The sequence below is a fragment of the Branchiostoma lanceolatum genome, chromosome 4 (assembly GCF_035083965.1).
Source record: "Branchiostoma lanceolatum isolate klBraLanc5 chromosome 4, klBraLanc5.hap2, whole genome shotgun sequence".
NCBI lineage: Eukaryota > Metazoa > Chordata > Leptocardii > Amphioxiformes > Branchiostomatidae > Branchiostoma > Branchiostoma lanceolatum.
In genome coordinates this window covers 8703084-8716163 of record NC_089725.1, presented here as the reverse complement: position 1 = coordinate 8716163, position 13080 = coordinate 8703084, and the positions used below count along the sequence as shown (strand labels likewise).

Below are 13080 nucleotides of genomic sequence, written 5' to 3'. Positions count from 1 at the left end.
GAACAACATGTTAAGCCAAATCTACACAAATTTTAACATCATAGTCCACTTACCAACAGACACAGCATACGTGTACACCATGCAACAGCTTGTACACTTATGTTCCCTGAACTATAGAACTAAGTCCTCTAGAGCGTAAATGGCCAGGGATGTTAGCTAAGGATGGAATGCCAGGATGGAATGCCAGGATGGAATGCCAGGATGGAATGCCAGGATGGAATGCCAGGATGGAATGCCAGGATGGAATTCGAGTCCCATTGGAATACCAGGAACACCAGTCATAAAGGAATTTGCCAGTAATTCCTGGAGCCCTAATGAAATGCCAGCCTGGGAATCTTAATCCAGAAATGTTGTTGTATAAAAATGTGTCCCATGTGTTCTTGGAAGTGTACAGGATTATATCAGCAAGAACGTGGCATCTTATCAGCATGCAGGATAATCATCTTGTACTAGTACTACTGGCTTGCTAAATTTCCTTGCGACAGTGACATTTTTCATTGATCGATCTGGCTTGGACATGTTCCCAATGTCATGAATGAGGTTAATGCCCTTTATTAATTAATCTGCTTGTATAGGTAACTGAAGCAGCGTGTGCACAATCATTATCAGTACAGAGCTGATGCAGTTATGACCTGTTCCCTGAAGAAAGACATTAAATCTTACAGTTGTAAGGACCAGCATTAGGGCGTCTAAAAACATTGTAATAGACACACGTTGTTTTAGAAAAGAGCAATATTACTGCAGAGCTGAGGTCTTAAATGGGTCATGTATACATAAGCCTGGCACATCTGGTAGACAGATGTAGCTTCCTGTCTAGGTTATCTAGGAGGAATGTCCCGAGGGAGGCTTTCTGTCTGACTAACATTCCTAACATTCTTATTGTCTTAATATGCCTATGGACACATGCCTGTACAATTCCTAGAATAGTTGCAATCTGCACACAATACTATATCATTTGGCTCGCCCCTGAGGCGTCGCCAAAAAATGATCGTAACTACATACCTATTTCATAGCGTATTTAGAAGCAAAGCTTAATGTCTTGTAAACATTATTTCTCTTACGTGGAGAGTTATTGCTTTTATTTCGTGACATTGTTTTTAAAAACAAAGCGAGATTGTATACCCCATCAGAACCTATCCTGCAGTACCTGTTCGGACCGCTGCAAGAAGACTGTACATAAAGACCGTCAAGTTAGCAAATTTCGGTCTTTTCGGGGATTGAGAAGTCGCGGATGGCTCTTTGAGGGGCGTGGTTACTTGTGGCTATTCTATCATCTAATTTGCACAATTGTCATATTCCCATTTCTTTGCTAAATTAATGTCTATATCAGTTTGCTTTCTACGGTGTCTTCAACTTCCGCGCCGTATTGGACAAAAATGTTGGTGGTGAAACGGTCGCCGTGAAAACGGCGAACATAAGACCACCGCGAACATTTCTGCATTTACTACTACACTAGTAACACTTCATGATTACAAGCAACCATCATAAGTACTGTTCAATCGGAACAAAGACTCTGAGACCACAACTCTGAGCGAGCGAACACTTGTGATAAACAGCAGCAAAAATCCTCCTTTTCCTCTCTGCAGCTCTGCTTTGCTATTAAGAACTGAGGATGGAAGTGCGTTTATATATATAGACCTCACTATAGCAATTATTTGCATGCATAGAATTTATTTGGCTTGGTGATGGCAATTCATCTAAAAGTCGCAAAGCGGCGCTATTTGTGAAAAAGATCAGATGATGATGACGTCATATTGACAAACACTTCCGTGTGCAGTAGCTACGTAGGTAGATAGACCGAAACCTGGTCATACATTAGATGGATACGTCCTTTCAACCTACCTAATCTAGACTTGCAGCAATCCAGTACAGGCAACAGACGTTTAAGGAACTCTTAGAACTTCTAGTCCTTCCCCTTCTTGGGTTTATACTTAGACAAGGATCGTTGGAGAGCTGCAGCTGCACATAACGTTACCTGTTGTGATCAGGTGCACTACCACAGGTGAGTCGCCTGCAGGTGTTTACGGGTGGTGTGTTGCACCTGTACATGTTACACGCAACACCAGGTACAAAAATATAGCTTTCAACATTATAGGATTGGGAAAATCATCATTAGTGGGAGACCGGATGTTCCTGGAAAAATGATATTTTGTCTAGTGTGGCTGTATATGTTTAATATGTACCTTAATATTTACATAACGTAACACTGTTTAACACTTGTATTTATATGATGAAAATCTGGTAGGCCAGGAATCCGTGGGGATCTTTTATGCCAGTTGTGTCTAGTTGGTTTGCCAGCCGTTGTTATATTAAACAGTACAATTCCTGATGACCTTTGCCCTTTTGTTAGCAACAGACACAAAGGTATTTTCCTGCCATAACAAAAGGTTTTGCCGCGCCAAACGCGAAGATGCGAAATAAGATGAACTGACAATCCGTTTAAGGTAACTTGATTACTTTCTGGTTGTCATTGTTTACTTCACATTGTCCTATAATTTCATGTTCGCAAAGTGTCACTCTAATAAATCTGATTACGGTTCCACACGTCAGTTGCCATATAAGGACATGACTCACTGCCACGTTGAATGCCACAATGTCCATTGAGAAGGAGTGATTTTGTGATACCAGCCCTTCAATGAAATAGGGAACAAAATTAAATGTTTTTTAATGTGAGTAGGTCTTGATGAGACCTGGAAATGATTTAATTTTGGGCCCCCTAGCGGCGTGTTATGTTACTTCATCAGAACTTCAGCTTTTGATATCTTAAAATGTTCTGGACATGTGGTGGTCTTTAAGTGTTGGATAGCTTTTGGGGTAGAGAATAAATGGTGTAGGTGTTTTGGAATTTCAGGAGCAGGTTTTAGTTTTGTTTCAGACTTTGAAAGAGAAATTGGCAAGAAGAGGTTGGTGGATGGTCATGATGATTGGTATGCAGATAGCTCAAGTGATGATCTACATAATACGGTAATGATTATGCAAATTAGAATATAATTTGCATAATCAATGAGTTAGTATGCCCGCTGCATTTCATGATAAGACTCTCAAACAAGTGACATGTGTAACTGAGAAAACAGAGAAAGGAGAAATATATTGATTATATATCAATTAAAGACCTAATTTTCATAATCAATAAGAATGTACTAGCTATAATTGCATACTGGTAAATGACAATAATTTCATACTTGTGACATTTGAAAGTTTACTTGAAGTCGAACATTGTTCGAGAAGGTAATCAACTAATATGATTTATGCAAATGAGGACCTTAGTCAATGAGAAACACTCATAAAGCATCAGTCATTAATGTTAAAATCTTTTAGCAAACGTATGAGGTCGTGGAACTGTAACTGTGACAGTTATGACAGAAAGCTTTCCTCTCGCTGCCATTGCAATGTTTTCTGACTGGAGAGCTTTGTTTACAGACATGACGGCAAAAATCCCTGAAGGAATCGTCGGCGACCTCAGAGACTTCTCGCGGAGCTTCGCGGCTCTCTTCAACAATCCCGAGTTGAGCGACGTGGTCCTGGCGGTCGGCGAGCAGCGCTTTTACGCGCACAAGCTCATCCTGACGTCCCAGAGCGACGTCTTCCGCACCATGCTGACCAGCAGTCTGTGGGACGCGGCGCAGCAGCCCGAAGTACAGCTCCACGAGAGCGTGGAGTGCGAGAGAGTCTTCGAGAACTTCCTGCGCTTCTTCTACCAGGGCCAGGTCAACTGTACCTTCGAGACGGCCATGCCCCTGCTCCTGTTGGCAGACAAGTACAACGTCAACGCCCTGAAGGTCGCGTGCGATAACTTCATGACGACGCAGCTGGGGAGAGGAGAGTACGCGCCAGCGCTGCAGTGGCTGCCGTACTCCATCGCGTTTCGGCTGGAGAGCCTGCGGGTGAAGTGCGTGGACATCATCGTGCCCAACATGTCGGCGGTGCTGACCTCGAGCACGTGGCTGCAGCTGCCGCTGGACTGTATCGTCCACGTCCTGCAGAGCTCCCGCCTGGCCGTGGAGAACGAGTACATGCTGTTTGAGGCCGTGATGCGATGGGTGCAGCAAGAAAACAGAAAGCACCAGGTACTGTAAATGCATTTAAGTTCGCGTGGTTTCTATTTCACGCTAAGGGGAAAATGGAGTGTTCGCGGTGGCTTTAAGTTCGCGGCAGCGCTATAGTCACATACTGCTACGGTATTGGACAAAGAGTGATTTTAAGTTTGCGGTGAAACGGTCGCCGCGAAAACCGCGAACATAAAACCACTGCGAACATTTCTGCATTTACAGTATATCTTATGGAACTGTACCAGTAGATGCCATACTTTGTACCTTGTACAATTGTTGTGCAATAGAGTTATTATTATAATCATAATTAGGCACCAGTCTTCAATCATATCAAGTTTGTTAGGCCAAAAGAAGGACAACTGGAATTTTCTGTAAACCGGTTTTCTGGCTCTGTAACGGAGATATAAATGAGACAACCCAGGTAACATACATGTACAACTTACTACAAGGCTTGAGTGATGCCTTAGTCAAGCCATTGGTCCAACTATATCTCTGACTCTTGAGACTTTTTTTGGTGGTGCTTCAGGGGTGAGCCTAATGGTATAGTATTGTGTGCAGTTTGCAAGAATTCTAGGAATTGTACAGAAATTTGTCCACAAGCATTTTAAGCCAATAAAAATAGAATGTTAGTCAGCAGTACAGTCATCATTCCCCCACTTATTCCCCAGACTTACTCATTCTTATTCCTTCCTCCCATCCCAGTTGCAGGACCTGCTGAACTCCATCCTGCCTGAGATCAGGTTCTCCCAGATGACGGCGGGCCACCTGTGGCTGGTGGAGCAGATCTCGCTCAGGTTCGGCGGGAACTTGAAGCTGACGGAGGGACTGCAGGAGGCCCACAAGTACAGGTCACTGGTCGCCTACGCAGAGGAGGAGGGCATGGACAAACTGGAGGTGAGGGAGGGAGGGAGGGAGGGAGGGAGGGAGGGAGGGAGGGAGGGAGGGAGGGAGGGAGGGAGGGAGGGAGGGAGGGAGGGAGGGAGGGAGGGAGGGAGGGAGGGAGGGAGGGAGGGAGGGAGAGAAAGACAGGCAGACAGACAGGCGGACAGAGACAGACAGAAAGAGAGAGGGAGAGAGAGAGAGAGAGAGAGAGAGAGAGAGAGAGAGAGAGAGAGAGAGAGAGAGAGAGAGAGAGAGAGAGAGAGAGAGAGAGAGAGAGAGAGAGAGAGAGAGAGAGAGAGAGAGAGAGAGAGAGAGAGAGAGAGAGAGAGAGAGAGAGAGAGAGAGACTGACCTAGCTAGACAGAGACAGGCATACAAAGAATACATAATGGAAAGAAAGAAAGAAGGATGGAAGTAGGGAGAAAAGTAAAAAGTTGGAGGAAATGGTGTGACTCTCAGAATCATCTCTGACTTAGTAGACATCATAACACCCATGCAAAAAAATCATGCATTTCCCAAAAATCAACCGTTTGCTCTCTACAAACTCTAGTATACTGTTAAACACTTTTTCCTGTTTAGAAACAGCGTTAATTACCTTTATGCTATAATAGATAGCCTCCAACCAGGCCCAATGGATTGCAAAGACCGTATCCAACTGGAAGAAGGAGTTGCAAAATGTACTTCCTCTGCCAATTTGATACGGTCTTGATGCAACCTATAGATCTGCTTGGAGATAATTGACTCTACCCTGCATGTCTCCAGATAAGTCAAACCTTCTCGGCCAGACGATTTTTCCCGCGGGAATACACGGCGAGTAGCGGTGAGGCGTGGGAGTGGCTTGACTGGAGTATGCCGTGTCCGGGGGCGCCCGACTATGCAGCATTGAACACTGCACAGCAAGGTTTTAGGTAACAACTTTTTTTCTTTTTAATGCATGAGCCCCAGTCCTTAGCCTGACTAAATCGCACTCATATAGTGGCCAGCCTATATATGAGACGGCCATGCCCCATGCCATAGTAGGGGAGGGGGTCATTAGCCTCCACCAGAGAGCTTGTGTAAACACAGGCGTGTTATATTGTTGGATGCAACGTACATGTATGACTTGTTTACATCATTTACATGTAGACTACATAATGCATACCGATTTATGCAAACTTTAATAAATACTGATATACATAAAATTGCTCTAAATGTCACTATCTTTATCTCTGCTGTGTTACAACAGGAAGCAGAAGTTCATGTCCAACTCACACCTGACCAGGGTGGGGCAGTGGCAGGTCACGTTCATCGCACAGCGCGACGGGAGTCTGTCGGCATCCATGTACTGTACGCAGAACAGGACCATCAGACCCACCCTAATGAGGTACGACCCAGTCAAACTCTTTTATGATGACATTTGGAATGAACTCTGAAGAAAGGAAGAAGAAACTGTCTGTATCTTTCATTTCAGACAATGGTACCAGAAAAATAAGATTCAGTATCCAGTCTCCAACAGTCTTAGTGGAAGATTCAAGCTTCAAAAGACTGGATTCTAGGCTAACATTCAAGCCTGCTGCTTGGGGTTTCTATTCAATGTCTCGTTTTATTTATCTATTTCAGGTTCGTCGTTTGTGACAAGCAGGGCGAGCCTAGCTACATCATCCACAAGGTTAGCGCGGTGGACGTGACCGTGGCGAACGTCGTGAGCGGGAAGAAGGCGCAGGAAATCGTCAACGAGGAGGGCAAACTGCGGATAGGCGTCTTCGTCAGGGATCTGGAGTAAAGACAAAGCTCGATCCCCCGAACCATCTTATCAACAACTTTTAGCCAAGTAAAAATCAAAAATGTTTGACCCCTGACCTCACTCACAAAACCCGAGAAACAGCCGGCGGCCCTAACTGGACCCCTAACTTCCGAACTTCCCGCGCTACATGAACGCAAGTCTGTTTTCTTCTGGGGAATACTCTATCCCGGTTATAACCGGGTGCAGCTCATAAGACATGTTTCTGTATCCCTGTTTAAACCGGGAATGGCAGCTTAAGGGTTAAACTTAAAGCAATGCCTTCAGTGCCTTTCTACTGATTTGCACATGCAAGTAGATTGTAGTATACCCTTTGTCATTTTTGAAATATGTACATATATTTTGTAATCACCTTATTCTATCCGCCTAGGGAAACACAAATGTTGTTGGTAGGTTATTAATCCTTAGCCAGGCATTGCCCTTTACAACTTTTCTCTCCATGAATGAATGTAGCGAATGTATATCTGACTACCTGTCTATGGAGACAAACTTGCAGACCAATGTTGTCCGTTGTAACATTATAGTGGTGCATTTGTGATATCTGCTTAAAGCAGCTGAAATGAAAAGATGCGCCAAGCTTTTTGGCCAGGTCATTTGCACAACGATTATCAACGTGACTTCAACAACCATGGATGAGGTCAGGATACTAACATAGATCACTGAAATCAGAGTAGCCATGTGTCGCACATTGTCTTCTCATTTATTGTAGTATCTATCTTGCTATACGCAATTGGCCTTTGAGGCAACTATCTGCAATAAACTTATTAATCAAAATTGGTCGTTTTTATAGAATGTTGAATGTACACGTACGTATATTGCTCGTTACCTTCGCGACGAATGGTTTCGTCGAGTAGGTTATTCGATGATGCTTGTCTGTGTGTCTGTTAGTGAACAGAATAAGTCGAGAACGCCTGGATGGTTTGTTGTCGTATTTGGTGTGTCGGTGTGTATGTGGGAAATCTCAAGATGATTAGATTTTGGGCGAAGTGTTTTGCATAATTAACGAGAAAAGTGTAAAAATGTGTTAGATTGTATGCTCATACTATGCTTTCTGGTTGCGACGTGTGGGCTGTATTGTTTCAGGGGATATTGATACGGGTAAATGGGTGCAAAGTTGGTCATGAGGGGTCATGAGGCAGGCAGGAAACGTCAGTTACTGCCAGGGACAAATTGGCTATCAGCCAGCTGTAGGGCAGATACAAGAGATAGACTTGCCCATATAGGCAGTAATGCTTTAAAGCACTAAAACAAGGGCTCAGAAAAGGATTCACCTTAATTGCAAGCCCCCAAAATTCTTATGCACCAGAAAGCCACATCTGTCTACTTTAGAATCATGCAAAGAAAATAGACAGTTGACCAGCTCGTTCTCTCGTAACAGCTGACAGACGAAAACAATCGTCAACTTTGACCTACTCCCAGCCTGGAAGAGTCCACTCGGAGCATGTGAAACCAAACCACAAAGATATCTCCTTACACCAATTAAAAGACTGAAACATACAAATTTTGACCAAAGTTGGATATACACGGCCTTATATGAGTAAGAACAGTCATTAATGCAGTGCCACAGCATGGGAATACCGAGCATGTCTGTGTGTCTGTTAGTGAACACGATAAGTCGAGAATTCTTGGAAGGATTGTCTTGGTATTTGGTATGTTGGTAGGTCTCGATGAAACCTGAAAATGATTAGATTTTGGGCCCCCTATCGGCTTGTTACGGTACTGCAGCGGAACTTCCTGTTATGATATCTCGTGTTGTGGACATGCTATGGAACTGATTTTTGAGTGGTAGATAGCTCGTTGGGCAGAGAGTAAGTGGTATAGGTTTGGGTCCCCTAGCAACTTTTTTGGAACTGCAGGGGTAGGTTTTGCTTCAGACTTTGAAAGGGAATAACTCAAGAAGGGCTTGATGGAAGGTCATGATTTTTTGCATGTACATAGCTTGAGCGATGATGTACATGATTGGATACTTATTATGCAAATCAGTAACTAATTTGCATAATTAATGAGGAAAGTTTATACATTCATCAATTTCCATGATAGGACTCGCAAACATGTGACATATGTAACTGAGGAAGAGAGAAATATTAATAGATATCAGCTATGCAAATGAGAACCTCATTTACATAATTAATGAGAAAATAATGTAACTCGAGATGGGCTTGATGGATGGTCATGATTTTTGGTATGTAGATAGCTTATGTGATGCTTTGTATGATTGGATGATAATTATGCAAATCAGATTATAATTAATGAGGCAATTTTAAAAACCTGCTGTGTTCCATGATATGACTATTCAAATATGTGACATTTGTAACTGAGGAAGAGAGGAATGTCAATAGATAGAAATTATGCAAATGTAGGCCTAATTTGCATAATTCATGAGAAACTACTATCATTCCATACTAGTAAATAACGGCAATTTCATACTTGTTGCATTTAGAAGTTGTGTGAATGTGAACACCATTGAATCAAATTATGCTAATAAGGAGCTTATTTGCATTATTGATGAAAAATGTTAGCATAACCTTCTTTGTTAAGCTCATAATCATAACAAGGAGGTTTGGACAACTTATGTTATTTGGGTGAGGAGGATCAACTGGTATGATTTTTGATTGATGAAAAACACTCCTAATACGTCAGTCATAAAAGTCAAAATCATTTGGCGAAGGTATGAGGTCGTAGAACTCTTGTTGTATTTAAAATTGTCCATACTTGATTTGATTTGATTTGTAACGCACACGTGACAGGAAGCGTTGTGCCACCGATTTTAAGGTGAAATAAAGTTCAAAGTTCAAAGTTGTCCGTGTCAGAAAACATGTTTTGGGTAAAATCATGTTCAGAAAAGTGACTTTTTGATAATGAAAGCATTCATTCTGTGCGAAGACCAACTGTCATAGATACTGAATGGATCTCAGATTGTTTTGTTATTTCTAACTGCTTTTATTTTCAACATAAACTAAGTTGGCGTTGACCTTCAAACAGAAATAGCGTTAAACCGTATCTCTGACCGTATCTAAACAACCAATTACTCATCACAAATTCCTGTGAGTCAAACCTGATAACAAGCGGCGTTTTTATTCCTGTGATCATGATCTGTCATAGATATTTCCGGTACTTTTTATACTTTAAGGTGAATATTTATAAAAGTGGCCAAAGGGCATACGGATTTTACAAATAAAAACATACGAATTTTGATTTAAACTTATTCAACGGTATGAGAGAAATGTGTCATTCTTATTCATAAGAATCTTATGTACAAGAAATACTAACTGTTGACAGTAACATCGACCAATCTCAATTGGAAGAACCAAGGAGGAACCGACGAACGGTCAAGTTGTTTTATCACATGCGCTCTTTGCTTAAACCGCTTGGTGCCCTGCTCCGTGGCCTGGCAGCTTTCACTTTACTTTCTCTTTCTCTTTATTTGAGGAAAGGTAACGTTACACTTAGGCTTTTCGTATTTATCTCCACAACTACATTTAACGTGCAAAAACATAAACGCACCATTTTTTAAAATGTCCTGGACATATCCGGTGGGCAATGTTGTGACGGTACATGTGGTGACGTCTCTTGTCTGTCACATATTGCGTCTTCAACAAATAATCTATAAATAGATTTATCATATTGATTGCGAGCAAAGTTGTAACGTTACATCTCATAAGCGACTCTCATAGTGTCCGAAATACATAACCTTAGGGTTACCATTGTCATTAAAACATCTTCAACTGAAGCAGAGAAGTGGTCGCTTACTAAGAATGCTTGAGAATACTGCACGTTTGAAATCCCCACGAAGTGGTATATTGAACACTATTACAGAGTCACATTGATTAATCAATAGTATCATGGGACGGGATGCCCCAAATGTGAGTTGCCCAGTATCGTATAGAAATAGAAATCAACATATGTAACGTTAACTGGCATAGTAGACATAGAACACTTCATCGTGTCTTCTTGTATAGCTTAGAATCTACGTGTGGATTGTACTACATCAACGTAAGTAGCCAATAATCTTATACAACATTTTGCCTTACATTCTACCGGTTGAAATTGTTGTAAGATAAAGTCTGACTTGATTCGACTCGACTCATATAACATATCGTATACTCAAGTTCAACCACATCGTATAAAAGCATTATTATACAACATTGTGAAAGAAATATTTTACATATTACCTTTTAATGACATACACTGTAGGTTCGGATACTGTATCCTGTACTGCATGATAACAAATTGTCACATACGAACGTTACTGTACAACGGGAAAGTGTAGCAAACTAATCTTGCATCATAGCATAGCCACACATTACCGTATAATGACAAAGTTAGCGATAGCGTACATATTCCTGCATCATAGCGAACTGTAGCATACTATTTTTTTCCGGAATAAATAAAGGTTCAAACGTTCATACAAACAAACCGATCTCACGCCACAGCCACGCACTGCTGTATCGGTGGCAACCTGTAGCGTACTAGTCAAAGTCTTGCTTCATGTTTAGCCTTCCACGACGTGATCACCATTGCATGTCACAAGATGCAGCATTCTGAGAGAAACGAAAAAACACATGTCAGGGATAGAGTATTCATATACTATGGTAGTGTAGATAATCCAGATAGTCAATCTGCATCACGCCGAGGGCCCACAAACCTTCCCTGAACCAGGGCGGGGGACGGTACCGACTTATAAGCTCTGATAAATTGCTCACGCCTATTAATTTTTTTTTAAATAAACAACAGAAGAATAAACAGGACACAGAGATGATGCACTCTAGCTAAAGCTAATATTAAACACCACCTCTTGAAATAAAATTGATTTGGGCGTATTAATTTGGGCGCATTAAACAAAAAACAAATTTGCTTCATGTCAGAATATGACAAGGGTAATGTCTTGCTTAGGGGATTCGATGTTTGCCGCTATGATGATGGATCCAAGAACAGATTGCACCAATGTCGATGAAGGTCAGAAATACAGGTAATAAGATACGCCGGAAAAACTGTTATCCAGAGAGAGAGAGAGAGAGAGAGAGAGAGAGAGAGAGAGGGAGAGAGAGGGAGAGAGAGAGAGAGGAAGAGCTAGGGAAAGAGAGAGAGAGGAAGAGCTAGAGAGAGAGAGAGAGAGAGAGAGAGAGAGAAAGGGAGAGAGAGAGAGAGGAAGAGCTAGAGAAAGAGAGAGAGAGAGAGAGAGAGAGAGAGAGAGAGAGAGAGAGAGAGAGAGAGAGAGAGAGAGAGAGAGAGATACCGCACAAACCTTTGTCGTCCGTTGGAACCCCCATGCTGACAGTGTTGACGGGAGTTTTGATGAGTCTTTTCCAGTTCAGGACGGTTCCGACGGGGTTGCAGAACCGGCTGCTGAGTTTCTCCATGGCGCCCATCATGTGCTCGCTGTACATCCCCTCCGACTGGTCCTTCAGCCCGGTCGCTCGGTCCGCAAACAGCGACGTCTTCTTCCCCAGACTGCCTGCGGGAATGATAAACTGGTTTATTGTCATACATACATAACGTTACATACATACATACACAATAAAACATCCCCTCCGACTGGTCCTTCAGCCCCGTCGCTCGGTCCGCAAACAGCGACGTCTTCTTCCCCAGACTACCTGCGGGAATGATAAACTGGTTTATTGTCATACATACATAACGTTACATACATACATACACAATAAAACAGCCCCTCCGACTGGTCCTTCAGCCCCGTCGCTCGGTCCGCAAACAGCGACGTCTTCTTCCCCAGACTGCCTGCGGGAATGATAAACTGGTTTATTGTCATACATACATAACGTTACATACATACATACACAATAAAACAGCCCCTCCGACAGGTCCTTCAGCCCGGTCGCTCGGTCCGCAAACAGCGACGTCTTCTTCCCCAGACTGCCTGCGGGAATGATAAACTGGTTTATTGTCATACATACATAACGTTACATACATACATACACAATAAAACAGCCCCTCCGACTGGTCCTTCAGCCCCGTCGCTCGGTCCGCAAACAGCGACGTCTTCTTCCCCAGACTGCCTGCGGGAATGATAAACTGGTTTATTGTCATACATACATAACGTTACATACATACATACACAATAAAACATCCCCTCCGACTGGTCCTTCAGCCCCGTCGCTCGGTCCGCAAACAGCGACGTCTTCTTCCCCAGACTGCCTGCGGGAATGATAAACTGGTTTATTGTCATACATACATAACGTTACATACATACATACACAATAAAACAGCCCCTCCGACTGGTCCTTCAGCCCCGTCGCTCGGTCCGCAAACAGCGACGTCTTCTTTCCCAGACTGCCTGCGGGAATGATAAACTGGTTTATTGTCATACATACATAACGTTACATACATACATACACAATAAAACAGCCCCTCCGAC

At 42.7% G+C, this 13080-nt stretch overlaps 1 protein-coding gene across 2 annotated transcripts; it reads left to right on the top strand.

The window, feature by feature from the left end:
• The first annotated feature begins 1751 nt into the window (after positions 1-1751).
• Positions 1752-7484, top strand: LOC136432429 (BTB/POZ domain-containing protein 17-like). 2 transcript variants are annotated; one of them, XM_066423718.1, is made up of 7 exons: positions 1752-2002; positions 2357-2444; positions 3421-4067; positions 4752-4943; positions 5693-5838; positions 6156-6293; positions 6530-7484. In XM_066423718.1, the coding sequence occupies exons 3-7, from the start codon at positions 3423-3425 to the stop codon at positions 6690-6692; spliced, it is 1284 nt and encodes a 427-aa protein (XP_066279815.1). In that variant the 5' UTR covers positions 1752-2002; positions 2357-2444; positions 3421-3422; the 3' UTR covers positions 6693-7484. The 2 variants fall into 2 exon arrangements, with proteins under 2 accessions (XP_066279815.1, XP_066279814.1); XM_066423717.1 differs by lacking the exon at positions 2357-2444.
• The last annotated feature ends 5596 nt before the right edge of the window (positions 7485-13080 follow it).

Excerpts from the sequence above, each read along its gene's own strand:
- LOC136432429 (XM_066423717.1), top strand. The coding sequence starts at position 3,423 with ATGACGGCAAAAATCCCTGAAGGAATCGTCGGCGACCTCAGAGACTTC. Across the intron at positions 4,068-4,751 it reads AAGAAAACAGAAAGCACCAG|TTGCAGGACCTGCTGAACTC; the intron begins GTACTGTAAATG and ends CTCCCATCCCAG. Across the intron at positions 5,839-6,155 it reads ACTGCACAGCAAGGTTTTAG|GAAGCAGAAGTTCATGTCCA; the intron begins GTAACAACTTTT and ends GTGTTACAACAG.